This window comes from Merops nubicus, unplaced genomic scaffold (assembly GCF_000691845.1).
Source record: "Merops nubicus isolate BGI_N331 unplaced genomic scaffold, ASM69184v1 scaffold22279, whole genome shotgun sequence".
NCBI classification, from domain to species: domain Eukaryota; kingdom Metazoa; phylum Chordata; class Aves; order Coraciiformes; family Meropidae; genus Merops; species Merops nubicus.
The window spans coordinates 10,920-27,788 of NW_008629281.1; the positions used below are offsets into that span (position 1 = coordinate 10,920).

At 40.7% G+C, this 16,869-nt stretch overlaps 1 protein-coding gene across 1 annotated transcript; it reads right to left on the reverse strand.

Moving 5' to 3' along the window:
* Positions 1–1,219: 1,219 nt before the first annotated feature.
* On the reverse strand, positions 1,220–16,757 carry DHFR (dihydrofolate reductase). The gene is made up of 5 exons (XM_008946954.1): positions 16,712–16,757; positions 14,116–14,221; positions 13,111–13,237; positions 2,953–3,068; positions 1,220–1,307 (listed from the first exon to the last, which is right to left on the reverse strand). The coding sequence occupies exons 1-5, from the start codon at positions 16,734–16,736 to the stop codon at positions 1,220–1,222; spliced, it is 462 nt and encodes a 153-aa protein (XP_008945202.1). The 5' UTR covers positions 16,737–16,757.
* Positions 16,758–16,869: the final 112 nt, after the last annotated feature.

Here is a 16,869-nt window from a genome sequence, read left to right on the forward strand (position 1 = left end):
TCAAGGGTTCATTTTTTTACAAAAACTCCTCCCCACACACTTCTTGTCTCAGAGTAATCAGCTATGAAAGGCAGGAAGGGATGTGGCAGCTGCAGCACAAGGGAGTTGAGATGGGCATGGCATGTCCCAGCTCCTCTCCGTGGCACTTCATATACGGAGTCCTCTGCCACCTGACACACTCCCCTTGGTCAGAACATCAGCACAGACCAGTATGACTGGCCACGTGGTGATAACACTGGCAGTAACAGCCTCTGGCCAACACCTGGCATTGCATACCATTATATTAAGCATTAAGCAGTATATTGCTTACTACTTTTAGGGAACACTGTATTATTACACTAGATGTGTTTAACTGCAAGAGGAAACATGACTCCACTATCTGCCTATAATCCATATTTGTACGGAACGTGGAACATTCAGAATCATACTGACACATTAACAATGTGCATCTGCACTGGTAACATCTCGAAGGGACACAAAACACAGGTTCTGTTAAGAAAACAATGTGTATGTCCTTACACTGCAAACTGGCCATGGTCAAACTGACATAGCAACTTCTCAGAAGAGCAGCAAGTCTTCACATGGGTGTGATGTTAATGGAAATGTTAAAACTTCACCTGATCAACTTGTAAGTCAGTGTTTTCAGCCAAAAGGGCTGAAGCAGGCTGTGTGCCCAGGATGGTTGAGATGACAAGAGGACTTCCATGAAGGATCAGTGTATCCCTCAACTGCTGCCTGAGATATTCAGACTCCATTTCTCTTGTTAAGCTTGCTTACCTTTTCCTCTACACCAGTACATTTTAAATGTGGTTATAAATGCAGGTACCATGCCATTCAAACTTGGGAGTTTTGATGCTTTCTCAGTGTTGGATGTCTTGAATCAGGAGACAGTCAAAACCTTTGTTCAGGTAAAGAGGTTCTGATGCAGTCAGATGCCTTTCATTACTTGTGGAATTCTCAGGGGTGCTGCCCCGGGTTGTGAAGATCAATGCAAGGTCTCATGCAACCTTGGTTGTAGTTCTGCTTAGAGCTGCCTCTTTCACACTGCTGGCCACTCTCATATTTCCATTGTAGGGTCTATATTCAGAGTCTAGGGGGTGTTTTTTTGGAATTATTCACTATCAAGCAGGATTTTATCTCAGTAATTTAACACATATTTGCACTCAGTAAGATTTCTGATTTAAAATGCCCACCCTTACACAGAAGTCCATAGACTCATTTACTCTGCCAAGACAGCTTTTTCATACACTTCAAATTTGTATTGGATGCCATTCTCCTCTTGGATATCAGCAGGGACACCTGGGTACCTGGGAAGAGAGGAGAAGAAAAAGCAAAAGCCAACAAGTAGAGTAAAATATAATTTTGAGTCACCTGCACTTTGTCCAGACAATTACAAGAGATTTTTTTTTTAAAAAGGATATGAAAATACTACCCTTCCACAGGTACACTAAGTACAAACTATTTTTAGGAATCATGTTAACTACTATCAGCAACTTGCACAGACATCTTTTTAAATCAGGATTATTCCGATGCCAAAAAAAGCCTCCACCTTTTTGGCTTAATCAAAAAACTCCAACATTATCAAAAACTTTAACACATTATTTAAAATGAAGAAGAGAAACGGGCACTTTTTTTTTTCTTCTTTGCTTTTCCTCAAATGGTTTAGAGGAAATGCTAAAGTAAAAGTTTCTTACAAGTCTACAACAGGTTTTTAAAGTAGCTGACTGCTACCATGTGAAGTGTTCCTCTCTCTCTGGGATTTATTAAAATAGTTTTTATTAACAGCCACTTTCAAAAATCTTTCCAGCCCCCTGTCACAGAATAAGGATTTTGTATGAGTGATGTTGACTTTGCAGGATAAAGAAATTTTAAATTGTATTTGCAAGGTTTGACACTACCCAGTTTCCACTTCAGTAAGGGAACTATCTGCTATTTTACAAATTCGTGTTTTAAAGCTACATTCTGACTTCAGCACACCAAATTCAGTATGCTATACCAAAGTGTACCTGAGAAACAGCCAAGAGGGAGAGAGGGAAGCTCTGAATCAGACATCAGGGTGCTAAAGTGGACTCAGGATACGGCACAGTGCAGTTCAGAACACCTTAAGGGTTGAAAAGGGTGACTCCTCCTCCTTGCTCACCTTGTTTGTCTCTCCTACATTATTCTCTCCTGTCCCTACCTATTCTCCCCCACTTCAGTGTTAATCCACTCCTGTGCCCCAGGCAGAGCACTTGACTTGCCACTTCCTGCTGCTTCCACTGCTGGTCTGTAACCAGCTGGAAACCACAATGAGAGCAGCAAGAAGAGGAAGAGGTCCTTTCCTTGCTGGTTCTTGAGGCAGACATCTGAATTTTTACCACCTCACCACTGCCTGTTGGAGGTTATCTCATTGGAGAAGACATAAAAGTATGACTGGAATATGACAAAGAGAGCATAGAAGACACAGTGAATGGCAGAAGCTTATAGTTCAATACTTGTTCCCACTAAGTTTGTTAAGAAATTATTTTCTCCAGAGAAAGGAATAACCTTAGAAACCTATAAAGGCTCAATCCTCCCTGCTCAAACCCATTTATATTGTCTTTGGCTATTTCTCAAGGACATTCAGAGACTAAATACCATTGACTAACAACAATACACAGAGTTATGAAACTTAGTATATATATGAGTAATTATAAATTAAGAAGCAGTGAGAAAGTTACTTTTCAAGTAAGCCAACAAATGTAGTTCTTTAGTGTAAGAGTATGGGAAGGCTGAAGAACACAGCAAGCTCCTACAACCCCTCTGTGCTGACTGGGGTGCAATTTGGGTTCTAAGTAAAATATGTACCTAGCGAAAAAAAATACAGTGAAAAGCACCTCTAACTCAAAACAGAGCATGGCTTTAACAGGACCCTTACAGATTCAAAGCAGTTTTCCATCTGAACACAAGACTAGTATGCATCTTGATACTTACTCTGTGAGAAGTTTGTAGTCTTTGTGGTTGATTTCTGGAAAAAATGTGTCACTTTCAAATTCTTGCAAAATTCTTGTGACAAATAATCGATGATTAATTGGCTTCTCCATTGCTGCCTTTAAAAACAATAGAAATCACTAAAATTGAGCTGTTACCTGTAAAATAACTCAACCATGCATGAAGTAGTGTAGCTATTAAATTTTTTAATATTCTTGTTTTATAACACTATTTGAAGTCTGTAAGATAATATCAAGTGTAGGTTCTTATATGGAACACTGGCTTGCTTTACCACCTCTTCAAATTCCTGTTCTGCTTGCACCAGTCATCACCGTGGCAGCATTCAAAAAGTACCAAGAGATAAGAGTCTTGGCTTATTTTCTACTTGTAGATTGCACACCAAATATGTTATCTAAACCTGAAACTCTGTTATTATTGCATATATTACAGGATTTAAACAAAGCAGTGAAAACTGAACTCTAAATCTCCTCTGTTGGACGCTGCCCAAGAGCACTTTCCAAAGGGATAGTTTCATCTTGTGCCAGCTCCACATGGTAAGTGGCAGCAATACCTGTTCTCAGAGTTTGGGGCACCTGACAGAAATTAAGAAAAAAAATTATGAGTAGTCCTGTCAGAAGACAGGAGCAGTATAGCCTAGTCTCAACAAAAGGAATTTGAAAGACAGGAAGCTTTAAGTGGTAAAAGAGGTCTACTACACCTAAAGATGATTTCTTTCAATATTTAATCAATATCACTGCTAAGGATTTATAATGTATTTTTAGTCTGCATCAGTTTGCAATTGTTGTTACCAAATTACGCATCAAGTTAACTTCCAAATTTGATTTTTGGATTATGGCAAAGTGATAATATGCATCTAAAGTTACATAACTACAACAACAACAAAAAAGAAAGTTTCTGAGCTCCTTGGATGAAAAAAGTTATGAAGATGCCTGCCAGGTGAGTTCCTCACTAACAAATTCACATGACTCCAGGAGTTAAAAAAGATTTTTTGTCTGCAGATAAGACTGAAAAGCCAGCTCTTCCAGAGTTCATTTGCACTAAAATAACCCTTTAAAAGCTATGCTGGTACCTGGTTATTATGCATTTTTTAAAAAGCTTACAGCTGTTTCTCCCTTTCCCTTAAACTGTCACTGAGCAGTGCTCTTTGTTAAAGGTGCTTCACCATGCAGCATGCTGTTAGGTACTACTTTGGCAAGTACAGGAACCAAGTAATAGCAAATCCAATCCAAGAGAATGAATTGGCACCACTGCTGAGAAGTCAGTTTCTCACAAAGCTGCCTGGTTACTACAGAATGGCTCAAAACAGGAGGGGTAAGTCACAGCACACCAGCAGGCCACAGCACTGCACTGGTGGTCATCCACACTGTACATAAATACCACACTTTTTCTTCCTTGAAATAAGGGTTGGAGGTAAGAGGACTAACATACACATACAGAATGACAAAAGAATAATCTGCTTCATAAATAAAACCATGTAGTGTTCTGAAACAGAGATACTTCTGGTTTGTAGCAGAGGAATAAATCAACTTCCTATCCAGGGGAATTCAGCTTCAGCAAGATCTCTGTACCACAAAGACAGGTCAGGGAAGAGTATACGAGTGACTGACCACAGATATTGTAAAGAAAGCTGAACCTAGCATGAAGAGGACTGGAGGGTGACCTCCTTCGTAGATAAATGCTTGCTTTAGTGGGAGAGAACCAACCATCTGTGCAACTGTTTGTCCCCAGGTTAATAACAAAAAGTGCAAATGCATCCTGAGCTAGAGTGGCTGTGAGGGTCTGCGTGTGTATGTGGCCCACAAATATTAAACAACAAATGAAAAGAACATGGAGAAGAGCAACAGGCTTGAGCTGGTTTCAACCCAGATTTTTCCTCCTCAGCAGCTGGGAATGCCCAGTGTCATGACAGTGAGCATATGACAGCAGTGGGCAAGCAGAAACAGATCTGTAAAGTCATTCAACTTTTTACTTCAGTTGATCTACTCTGCTAAGCGTAATTTTCACCTGTATTGGGATTTAAGTACATAGTTAAATTATGTCATGGGCTGACATTCCAACCTGGCCTGGGCCTGTCTCCATGGCCCTGTCTAGTCATCTCCGGGTTGTTTGACTCTGGTTACCTTCACAGGGTCTGATCCCAACCTGCAGACCTGCCTCATCTCCAGGGGCCATGGCTAGTGAGAGCCCTGTCATGCCTGTCAGGTTACTGCCCGTGGGTCCCAGCTCCTATTCCTCTGGGAGCATGTGGCCCTCAATGTTCCCTGACAGTAGCTTCAGGTAAGTGAATTCTGTACTCAAACACAAAACTTTCCACATGTGGAGCCTCCAGAGGAACTTGTTTAGAGAGGACTGGACTCTGACACTGCTTCTGCAAACTGCTGCTATGGACCTGGCAGGATGGGGAAGAAGCTTTATCACAGCTCTGGCAGTTTCATGAGGATTAGGGTAGCTCCTCACTGACATTCAATTCAAAAAAAATCCCTGTGCAGCTCACTCTAGCCGTTTCTCCACTTTTTTTGGTACAGAAAACAAGTTAGAGGACACATAGTGCTGATTTGATAAAATGTTGACATGTACTCTGAACTTAATCAAGGAAAGACACATTGCACATATTTAATAAACAGAATAGGTTGAATGAATATGACTTTGGTTTAATGTACCATACACAGAATATGAAGGAATAGATGTAAATCATCTTGGATATTGAAACAGAATGTGCACTAACTACATACTTTCTAGTGATCAGGCAATATTGTGGGAAGGTAGTGCAATACTCAATAGGCAATTTCCAACAAGTAGGAGATCAATTTGTTTGGTTTTGTAAATGTGAGGATAATGTAAGTGATAGAAGATAGATAGTAAGAGAGGACTTTTTGGAAATAATTGTACCAGGACAAGAGCAGGAGGTTTTTAAAACAAAATGATGATATCTCTGAGCCCATGCTTCTGTAGATTTGAAAAATCAGCATCCCCACTCCACAGTCATGATGTTCTCCTCACTCCACTGCCACACTGGGTCTCAAAGTCATTCTTGGTTGTCCTGGTTCCGTGTAAAAAGGGGTTCAGGGCAGGACCCACACGGAACAGAACTGTGTACTCGCCTCTCCCCCACCCCCTCGAGAGAGAGAGAGAGACACTTTTTAAAAAAAAATGAAGTATATTGTTCAACAAGGAACAGAAAACGAAAAAAGGGAGGTAAGGAAAAATAATATATATAAAGATCAGGGGAATAATACAAAAAGATAAAATATACAAAACCCTCAGAAATGGTTCCAGGGTCCCACAGAGTGAAAGGAGAACTTTCCTCTCTGAGCTCCAAGGCAGGAGTGAAACAAGAAACCACTCCCTGCCTCTTATCAGAGTGTGTGTGGGAAGGGGAGGGAATACAATGGTTTCACCCCTACCCGGGGTCCTCCCAGTTGCTGGAAGGTCACGACCCCATTCCTAGCCTTAAACCACAACATTGGTACAATTTTAATTTACTGCATTCTTCCCTCATAATCCATCCAGTTATTGTTGGACTGTATTTGTACCCACCACTGTTTTCCCTTGGGAGCTGCATGTGTTTGCTCTCCACACAGGCCCACCTCCTTGTGTAGCAGCTACGGACCCTTGTGAGACATTACAGCCTGATGCAGCAAGGAAAAGTAATGCTGGTTTTTGGGTCCTGTTGAAGCACAGCTAATTAAAACCGTGACTCTTGATCTCTCAGAAACTCCAGAACCACTCCCCAAGCAGAGATGACTTTCCACAAGAGAGGGAGGACAGCAGAGCTGAGGCACCAGGATTTCTCCTGTTGTCCAGGTACACTAATGCTCTATGCCAACCGTAGTGCTTTATTACTCACATTTATCTTCATAGGCCTGTGAAAAGATTTTAGCACACCCTCATCTTTTTGCCCACTTCCAAGAAATCCTCATCAGACCTGCCTCTGAAGCATAAAGCAAAAAGGAGATGACCTGACAACCATCTTCCCCATAACTTCCAGCTGCATGGGACTGACAGCCACACAAGATTAGATTGTGTCTGTACGTGCAGGACCATTGCCTTGAATTATGTAGAACACAGGTTAAAACAGCCCTGAAGCTCTGCATCAAAGAATAGCTGTGTATTACAAAGTATTTCAGAAGTATTATATGAAAAAATAGTATTTTGCAGCTCTAATCACCAAACCACTGTAAACCAGTGGGCATAGCAACCAATTGCTGTGGAACAGACCAATTATTTCTAGTCATTTAAAGATTCAAAGTTTTTTAGGACACACACACACAGATTCTGCTTTTTCACCTTCTACTGATTACACCTAGTGAGTAAAATAACCAAAGTAACTATGTGAGGCACTTATTCTTCAAGTGTCTTCCTAGACAACAGCATTGCCAATCTAAACAAAATATGGAAACACCCTAAGAGAGAAAATTTTAAAATAACAGTATATTTATTTGCATTCTGTTTTTCAACCCATACTGGCAAGCTGCATTTTGAAGCCATGAGAGTCCTAAAAAAAGTATATTTTATAAATAAAATCTCACAGCTGAAGATCTCAGAAAGTTCTCGATCTTATCCAAGTAAAAAGACTTGCCTAAGTTAAACTTTGGCTATTAGAGGAGTTGCAGTGGTAACCAGGAGAATCAACACCTTCAAAAATCCTTCCTTCACACACTACCAGGGCTCAGCTTAGTAAGGCAGGGAACAGCCCCTCCTTCCTAAGCCTCAGGCTAAGCCTGGTGAGGGAGGAGACACCGTGGTAGCTCCCACCACCAGTTCTCTGTCAGGGACAAAGGCAAGTGCAATGGAATCCTTCCATGACCAACACAGGGAAGCCTGCCCATTTTGCCCTTGCAGAAACAGATGCACTTGAGCACTTAAACCTTTTCCTTTATGATCTCTGCAAGAATCTTTGAAAAAGAACTTAAAAAGCAACAGCCTCTCATGGCTGCATGATTTGTGTCTGCAACTGACTCATGTATTAACCTTTTTCAGTCATTATTTTTTACCCAGAGGAATGTCAAATCAATACCTGTGTTCACAAGAATGAGCACACAAAAAGCTTGTTTAGGAGTGGTAACAGTACTACACCTTTCCTCCCACATTAAAAATCCTGTGTCTATCTTGAAGACTGCACTGGAAAGGCTGGATATGTCCCTCTCAAGACTGTGAAAGTATAAAGACACCAAAGAAAATTCTTGAGCTTGTAAAAGAAATCATTAATCCATTGCTAATACTGTTCTTCTCCAATTTTAACTCAGCAAGAGCAACACGTATGTGCCAATGAAGGCATGACTACAATAGTCACAAATGTATTTGTAGGAAACAGATCTCTGTGGGAAGACAGTGCTGTCAGCTGCAGTGCTGTGACCCTGACTCTTCTATATGAAAGAGATATTAAGGAATGACACTGAGTGCTCAAATCCTTTCTCAAAAAAACACTTAGAAGATTATAGCAGTAGAGGAAAATTGTCTTCCCGTTCCTCTCTTTTTGTTCAGACAACTACACAAAGCTACATAACTACACATGGGAAAATTCTCCTTTAAAGAAGGAATTCTGTGAATTACAGCAATGAAGTAAGAGTTACATTTGCCAGGGAGACAGCAACCTGCTGAGAAACAACTGCTCAGGACCATCAACATTTACCATCGAGTAACACCATCATGAGCTTGGTGGGGCAGGAAGGAACGCATGGTCTGTGCAACCACGACAACCTCCAGTCTTCACTTCATACAAGATGATGGTTGACCAGCTTTCAAAAATATTAATAAGATTAAGCCATAGTAATTTGTTCACTCTAAACCACAACGAGTGGAAAAGCAGATGCAATGCTCAGCTTTTTACACTGCTTGCTCCCACTGCAGAATAAAGCTTCGTGTCTGCAGCGTGATGTCCTCCACATCAACAGCATCACGCCGCTGAGAGAAGCCTGCTCTCTGCAGCATGTTCTTTGAGAGCACTGTTTGAAGGGAGCAACAGCACTGCAACCTGCAAGAGTGGGGCACGTGAGCATGGAAAGGTGCTCTGTCTGTGTACCTCCCTTGTAAGTGGATCTCTGTTCTCGGCCAGATCTCAGGACGAATGCAACACTTGGAAAACATGTTAACACACACACAGACACGTTAGTCAATGTTCCATAGATATGCAGCCCACAGCCACTTTGTCTTATATGCAGGGAAGACAGAAAAACTACTATTATGTATTTTAGAGTTCACAGGAAATTCAAGCATACTAAAATGTAAACGTTAAAACACATATTTTAGTATATTAGCATTAGCTACTCAAGGTTTTTCAGGCTCAAAAAAATTACAATAAAACTGGTGACTCAAACTGTTAGTATTTCTCTCTTAAAGAAATGATCCTTATGGTAGAGCAAAGGTTTGAAGCTTAGCAAATGTGGCCTTCACAACCAACTCAGACAATGCAAAATCCAGTGAAGCTTATATGCTTAGCCAAGAAACCCTATTTAAGAGGGTAATTAATCATCTGCAAAAGAGACTTGCTGCACTAAATATGAATAGCAACTTCGTAATTCAATACTTTTGAAGAATGAAAGGGGGCAGATTACCAAACACAATATGTCAAATACTAATACGTAGGAAGACAGCTGAGCATGAATACAAGATAAAATCTTCCCTTGGAGATTACTGGAAATTTCATTTTCCAGCTCAAGCCTCTTTGTTGAAAAAGTTCCCCAAATGCTATTTATCACCAGCATTTACTTGCTGTTATGGCCAGCCCAGATATTAAGTAAACAGCAAGAGCAACAAAATTTCTTAAGAAAGAACTTTTTGTTCTGTTATGAGATTACAAGTTTCTTCTCCAAATTTAATACAGGAATACAATTCTGTACTTCAGCAGTGTGACCCTGAGTGTCATTGGTTGCTTCTGTGGCATTGAGAAAGCAACAAGCCAAACGGGAACATATAAATTAGAACAGACAATTTTAGACATTCGAGATGCTGTAGGAAAAACAGTTTTATCAAGGTGAAAACCTGTTTGACATATAGCCTATTTTGGTGTTCCTAAAGTGGCCTTGGTGATGAGGACCTGAGTCATAAATTTTTTTATTACTTTCTGTCTTCCTTCTTAAGTTGTGTTGCTAAGTTTTGTTTTTTGGTGGTTGTGGGTTTTGTTTTCTCCCACAGGTAGGTTCACTGTTAGGGATTTGTGCTTGGTTCTTTTTACAAAGCAAGATTTAAACTAAACACTCTACAACCTATCACAAGGCCACAGCAGCCACATAAGTAAATCTACATCTGGTTTTGATTTTTTTTTTTTTAACTTCCCATTTAATATTTCGGGATCTACTGGATTACAGTTCCTATTCCCAGTAAATTCAAATGTTGTTTTTAAACAGTTTAAGACACACAGTTTAAATCCAGTGAAAAGAGACTGATGTAATTTATACTAAGATAGACTGATATAATTATACCAATCTATACTCCTTTATGATTTCCAGGTAGTGCTATTTTTCAGAGACAAAGCCACAATCTGAACCTCTCAACCAGAAGACAATACCTCCATACAGAGTGCATCTACATTAGTGTCTTGATTCAGAACAGAAACATGGTTTTGAAATGAATCTTCCAACTGCCCCACTCACCATGCTTTAGTTGTACTGGGCAGCAAGCTTGGTGGGCATGAACTACACTCCTTGGGGATGAAACCAAGCCAGAAAACCTGCTCAAGGAACATGTTTGATAAGTTCTAACAGCTAATAAGGACTCAAGGGCCAGAAACATTGAGTCCCAACCACAAGTTTTCCAGCACACAACAAGCACTCATGAGCCACAGACAGCTCTCAAAACCTAAGTGCTCAGGCAAAATCATGGAGTGCCTGTCATGATGCATAATGGCTTTGTAATTGCTGTGACCTACTGGCCACTGCTGGGCTGCTACACTCCTTACTCATCCATACAGTCGATACCAACACCAACTCTGGAACTTGGGAGATCCAGGATAGATCCACAGTACTGCAGAAGACGCAGTACAGGGTCACACTGAGATCCAAAGAAATGGAACCTGTAAACCTGTGCTGTGAGAAGTCCAAAAGCTTCCCTGGAAGCAACAGTACTACCTTGTGGCTATATCAGGAGATTGCAAACCTGATGAGGTGATCAGTGTCAAGTCAAGTTTAAGAAGCTGAAGGCTGCATGAGGCTTCTGAACCCTCAGTGGACTGTGGAAGCTGTTTTCAATCTTCTCTGCTCTCAGTTCCTAATATCAATACTGTGCTAAGCTCTGCCTGCCCCCAGCAAAAGGCCTATTACATCTAAGTGCTCTGCCTTTTCCTGTTGCAGAGGTCAAAGTCCAGAAAAGACAGTTCCCCAGGGTATTCTGCTGAATACAGCACGAATGTAACCTACATTGGGACTTGGATGAACACCCTGGTTCAGAGCTCACCTTTCTCTGTTCCTCACAGGACTCGAGGCAGCTTATGCCAACAGTCCCACCACCCTGGAAAGAACTGTCCTTGAGAACCTTGAAACAGTGGGCAACACGGCCATAAGCATGAGCCAGCCAGCTGCACTGTGTCTATATAAATGTTCAGAGACTGCTCCTCTCTCCTCTGCAGATCTAGGAGCAAGAGGCTCTGAAGAGCAGCAGTCCCTTCCTCTCCATGCCACTCCTTGCCCCTCTGGTGCAGAGAGCAGCACCCTGTCATGAAATGCCATCCAGGGCCACATGCTCTACCACCTCAGCTATCAGAGGCTGTGCAGAGCACAGCAGCCATCCACACTTGAGACTGATTACATCTTCCATCTTCCTTACAACGTTAGCAATATCTAACTACTTTGCTTTTCTTACTGTATAAGATGCATTCCCTAAGACACAAAGAAGAGGTTAATGAAAGGCACAAACTGCAAAGGCAAGAAAAATCAGAAAATGTATTTTCCTACCCCATACACAAAGCCTAACTTCCTAGCAGGACCATGGCAGCATTTTCATCACACACCTAAAGTCCAATGCCCAGCAAGAAGTGCAGGATATTTCTCAGCATACTTGTAATGACCAAAGGACAGCAGAACTGTTTCTTTCTCTATAATAAAAAAAAGTGCTTCACAATTCTTAACTAAGATTTTTTTTTTATCAGAAGAATGTTTACTGCTGTCCTTATTCCATAGTCTCCTGATCAGTATGAAAGGAATTAGGCTGGATGGCCATAATTTTTTGTGTGATACTGCTTGATAATAAATAAAAATTACAGGAGAAACTGACTAAATAAGACAAAATGAACTGAGAGTTCAAGGGCAGAAACCTGACTCTGTAGGGGCTAAAAGGACAACTCTAGGGATGTGTGTGGAGGCACCGAGAGTTGACTAAACTTCACATGTGTATAAATGAAAAATGAGAGCAGTGTTTGGGGCAGGGGAGAAAGGTGGCTGAGGAAACACAAAGAAACAACAACACAGCTGACCTCCAGAGCTTCACGTTGCACAGCTAATAACCTCTAACAGTAAGGATGGGAAGACTGGCATTTGTGGGAAAACAGGACAGTTTATAAAGGGTTTTGTCTGTGACATAGTCTTGACAAGAAAGAAGCACACGCTGTCTTCTTGGCACATGAATGGACTCCTGAATACTGAGACACTCTGGCCACCAAGAGAAACCTGTGGCATGGGAACACTAGGGACACCTGGTTGCTGGGTGGAAAAACAGGGCAAGTGCTACCTTTTATTCTTTGATTATCTACTCTCATAGCTGACACCATCACCTGCCAGCTCTTCTACACGCAGAGGTTTTCTTACCTGCACACCTGTATAGAGTATCATACTCTGGCTACAAATGGTAGATCATTTTTCCCTTTTTTTTTTTTTCCCACACCTTCTGCAGAGTCAGCATACTATTTCAGTAAAACAAACATAGCAATACGGGTTTTGTTTGAAAAAAATAGCCATTTAGAAATTTAGGAAAAGCTCTCAAAAGTGCAATGATGGTATGACACTGGAGAACTCGCAAGAGCAACATTTGATCACTTAGGCAGATATTTTCAACTTGTGAGTTGAAGTCTTACTCTTCCAAGGATGGTTCTGTTGGAATCACCGGGGTTTGATGGGTCATGTGAAGGAATAGCACTTCCTGAACTGGAAGTAACAGGAATGTTAGACAGCCTCACCCCATCTCAGAAAATCAGGAGTACTCTAAATGTACCTTGTAAACTGAAGTGCCTCCAACGATCCAAACCATGTCTACTTTACTTTTTAACTCTGGTGAATCCACAAGAGCTAAAGCATCATCCAGACTTTTGGAAAGGTAATGCGCTCCCTTTGGGGTTTCCCTAGGAAAAGGAAAGTTTTATTACTAAATCATTAGAGGATTGTTCATCATGATAATCAGAACAATAAAGACATATGAAGTGTTTTGCTGAATTCACAAATAACTATCTGCTCGCTAGTTAATTATTTTGAAATGCCTATTACTGCTAAACTACATTAGACTTCTCATCTGACCTCAGGATTGTCTAATAAATCACAGTTTAATCATAGCTGTGACATAGGCATTACAAATTACAGATCTGAAATTTTATATTATGTTTTTAAAGAAGAGTCATCAAGAAATTTACATATTTAGAAAATTAAATTTAGATTTTTACTTGAATTCTAGAACATTAATATTTCATTCATTGAAAGCAGTCGAAAAGCTCCTGTCTTCCACCCTCCACCCCGTCCATATTCACCACCAACCACCCAACATCCTCAAAAGCAATAAACCATTATAAATGGGCATCTTTGCTTAAGATAGTTGGATGACTGTGGGTGATGCATCTAACAGAGCTCTGAAAAAGGAAGAAAGCTATTTTTCCTTAAATGCTAATAAAAATAAACTTGAAATAAGGGATTAAGAGCCACCAATCTAACCAGGAACTAGAGAAAAACAGTTGAATACTCAAGTCAGAAAGTCTACTGACAATTATCAGATGGTTTGTGTGTAGAGCTACAAATAGTATTTATTATGCAAAGTAATAACAATTATCTTGTGTATTAATAACAACAAAAAAATAAAGGTAGCGACATAGCTTAGAACCAACAGTAGACATGCTAGCTTGATATCAAAAATGTTACTAATAAAAAATGTAGAATTATTTTATGATGTATTGCTACACACAGTTTTAGGTGCAGACTTGTTTGTTTTACAGGCCTCCATCACCATACGTACTTGAGCTCCCTGCTGAGTACTATATTTATTCTGTCTTTTAAAGGACGATTCTTCTCAGGAATGGAGAACCAGGTTTTTTTACCCATTATCAGTGCGTTCTGTTTACCTGAGTAAGAAAGAAAACATTTCTTTAAAGGGTATTTTTGCTCTGTCCCAGATCTGAGTTGTTCAGTGACACTGCTGGTTTTTCCCTCCCCATTCTGAACTCTATTTCTAGCAGTCAACAAAAGTACAAGCTCAGGCCCCAGTTCTCAAATTAGTCAAATGCACAGAAGAACATGTTTATGGCCTCAAAGTCAGGCAGTTGACACCAAAGTAGCCTCATGCACACCTATAAACTTATAACTGAAAGAAAATCAGAAAAGGCATGTCACTGCCAGCTACATGTTTCATATTGGCTCTACTTCCACTACAAGGACAAATCAAGATCAATTCACACCTTCTAAAGAGTCTTCTTAGTGTGAAAACCCATCATTGTTCTCTTTATAGAGCTGAGCAACACACAGTAATCGATATGTGTTTGCATGCCCCATGCTTCCAGTTATATGATCAGGAATTGACAGCTTTGAGTGTTAGTTAAGAAGGAAGAAAAAACATCATCAGGTAAAAGGATAACTTTAGAAGAAGAACCAGCCAAATTACATTGAAGCAGAAGTGCAACAAAGTTCAATAATATTCTAGGATATAGATTTTAAAGAAAAGAGTATTTCTTCACAGCTATCCTGCTTGTTGATCTGAGAGAAGCTGGATCTACTGGGTCACAACACAGAACTGATGCTGTAGTCATCTATTAGCAACATCTAAATATTCTTCTCCTGCAAATAAGCTTCATGAGCATGTTTCCAAGAAATACACTGCAATGTCAGTTTGGGTATGATAGCACAAGTTCTGAAAAATACATGTGTTTTTTCACTAATCACACTGGGATGCCTGCAGGGTGGCAACAAAGATTTGTCTACACAAATGTTTGTTAATTTACAGCAGTGACCAGTGCAGCTGTACAAGCAGACTAAGATCAAGATCAGGTGATGCTTCTCCATGGTACCCTTCCCACTTTCAAAAATCAGTGACTGATTTTTTTAAGCCAACGATTATATCTCTGCTGTGAAAATTTATGGCAGCATAATCCATTAAGATGCCTGGTTAGGAATCAACTCCCTAGCATCTAAGGTCATAGCTTATCAGAAGATTTGCAGGCAACATGGGGCAAAATTTTTTCCTTTTTATTCTAAATCTTCTTTTGATTATGGGGTATTTGTGGCTGGTAAGATGTAACTTGCAGACTTATAAAGACTTAAAATTGTCTTCTCTCTTTTTGACACATGAGGCTGCAATGGGCTGAATCAGGTCTCCAAAATCTAAGTAAAATCATTAAGACTGTTGCAAAATGAGATTAGACATTCCTTGAGGAACAGTAACACATCTTCAAATCAGAATATGGGCTAGGTCACTTAATCTAAACAAGGGCACATGCTAGGCTGCTCAGAAGTTTTGGGAAAAAGGTGAGTTTTGCAAGACAGCAGTTTTAACAGGAGCATGAAAAAACAAAGCACAGTAAAGAAAGTGACCACGATGCCAAACAGAGGAGCAGCAGAAACGTGAGGATAAACCTACTGCTCTGACTCCATGAGATGCAGTAGCGTGCTGCATGGCACAGGGAGGTCCTATTCCTCCTCTCCCTTTCCTACCATGCACCCTGTACTGGCAGCCCCAAAGACAACCAGTAGACTGAGAGAATTCAAACAGCTTAAGGAAATGTTGAAACAGCACTAAAGCCAGTGTGAGAGAAACGGGGCCAATACATCACAACATGTCTCTGCTGGCAGTGCCAAGTACCCAGTCAGAACAAATTAGCCTCTTCATCTTTCGCACTCCTATCCTCATTTGTTTGTGCTGATTTTCACAAAATATTTCACCCAGCAATAACTGGTTTTAACTCACCAAATCAACAGTCTGTAATATTGCCTTGCTGCAAAGGTCTTGCTGAGCATGAGCACTACTGCAGCATGGCACCAGTACATTTGCATGCTGCTGCATGCAGATAAGGACATACTTTTGCAGTAGTGTTGCTGCCCATTAAGAGTTTTCTGGCGTGTTGGGAGGGCTCAGCACTCAAAAAATCAAGCCAAGTTACTGTCACAAGGGTCAGAGGGATGGAACAAATGGCCAACAATGAGCTACAGCAAACAAGCTGGATAAACTAATGCAGCCCCACAGAAACCCCTCCACTAGACTAACCAGCCCACAAAACACCTTTACATTTTAATCTTTTCAGGGTTAGATTTGGAGGTAAAGAGAGGTAGCTTAAGTTTTCTGCTCTGTTGGGGAAACAGAACTTTGGAACTCTTTATTTACAAATCCCCTGCGGCTCTGAAACATCCGATTGATCTTCAGTTTCTTCATCTAACTGAAGCAATCTGCTGATGATGCATTTACAAAGAGACAAATACTTTTGAGGCTGGAGAGGACAGGCTGTTGGCAGAAGCAGGACCTCTAAATCAGGGAAAAGTAAAATTACAGGTGTTCTCTGTGACTAGTACCACACAAACGAATCTTATTACACCGAGGCACACCTCAGCAACGAGCAGAATGTTACCTTCCACACGGGATGTGCTAGTCATTCTCTGGAAGTACTTGTACTCGTTCCTGGCAAGAAAGCAAGAACAGCAGAACAGTGATTTAGAAACAAGGGACATTCGTCTAGCTGGAGAACGATTCGCCACGCAGGTGCCGCCAGCGACCGCGGAGCCGCGG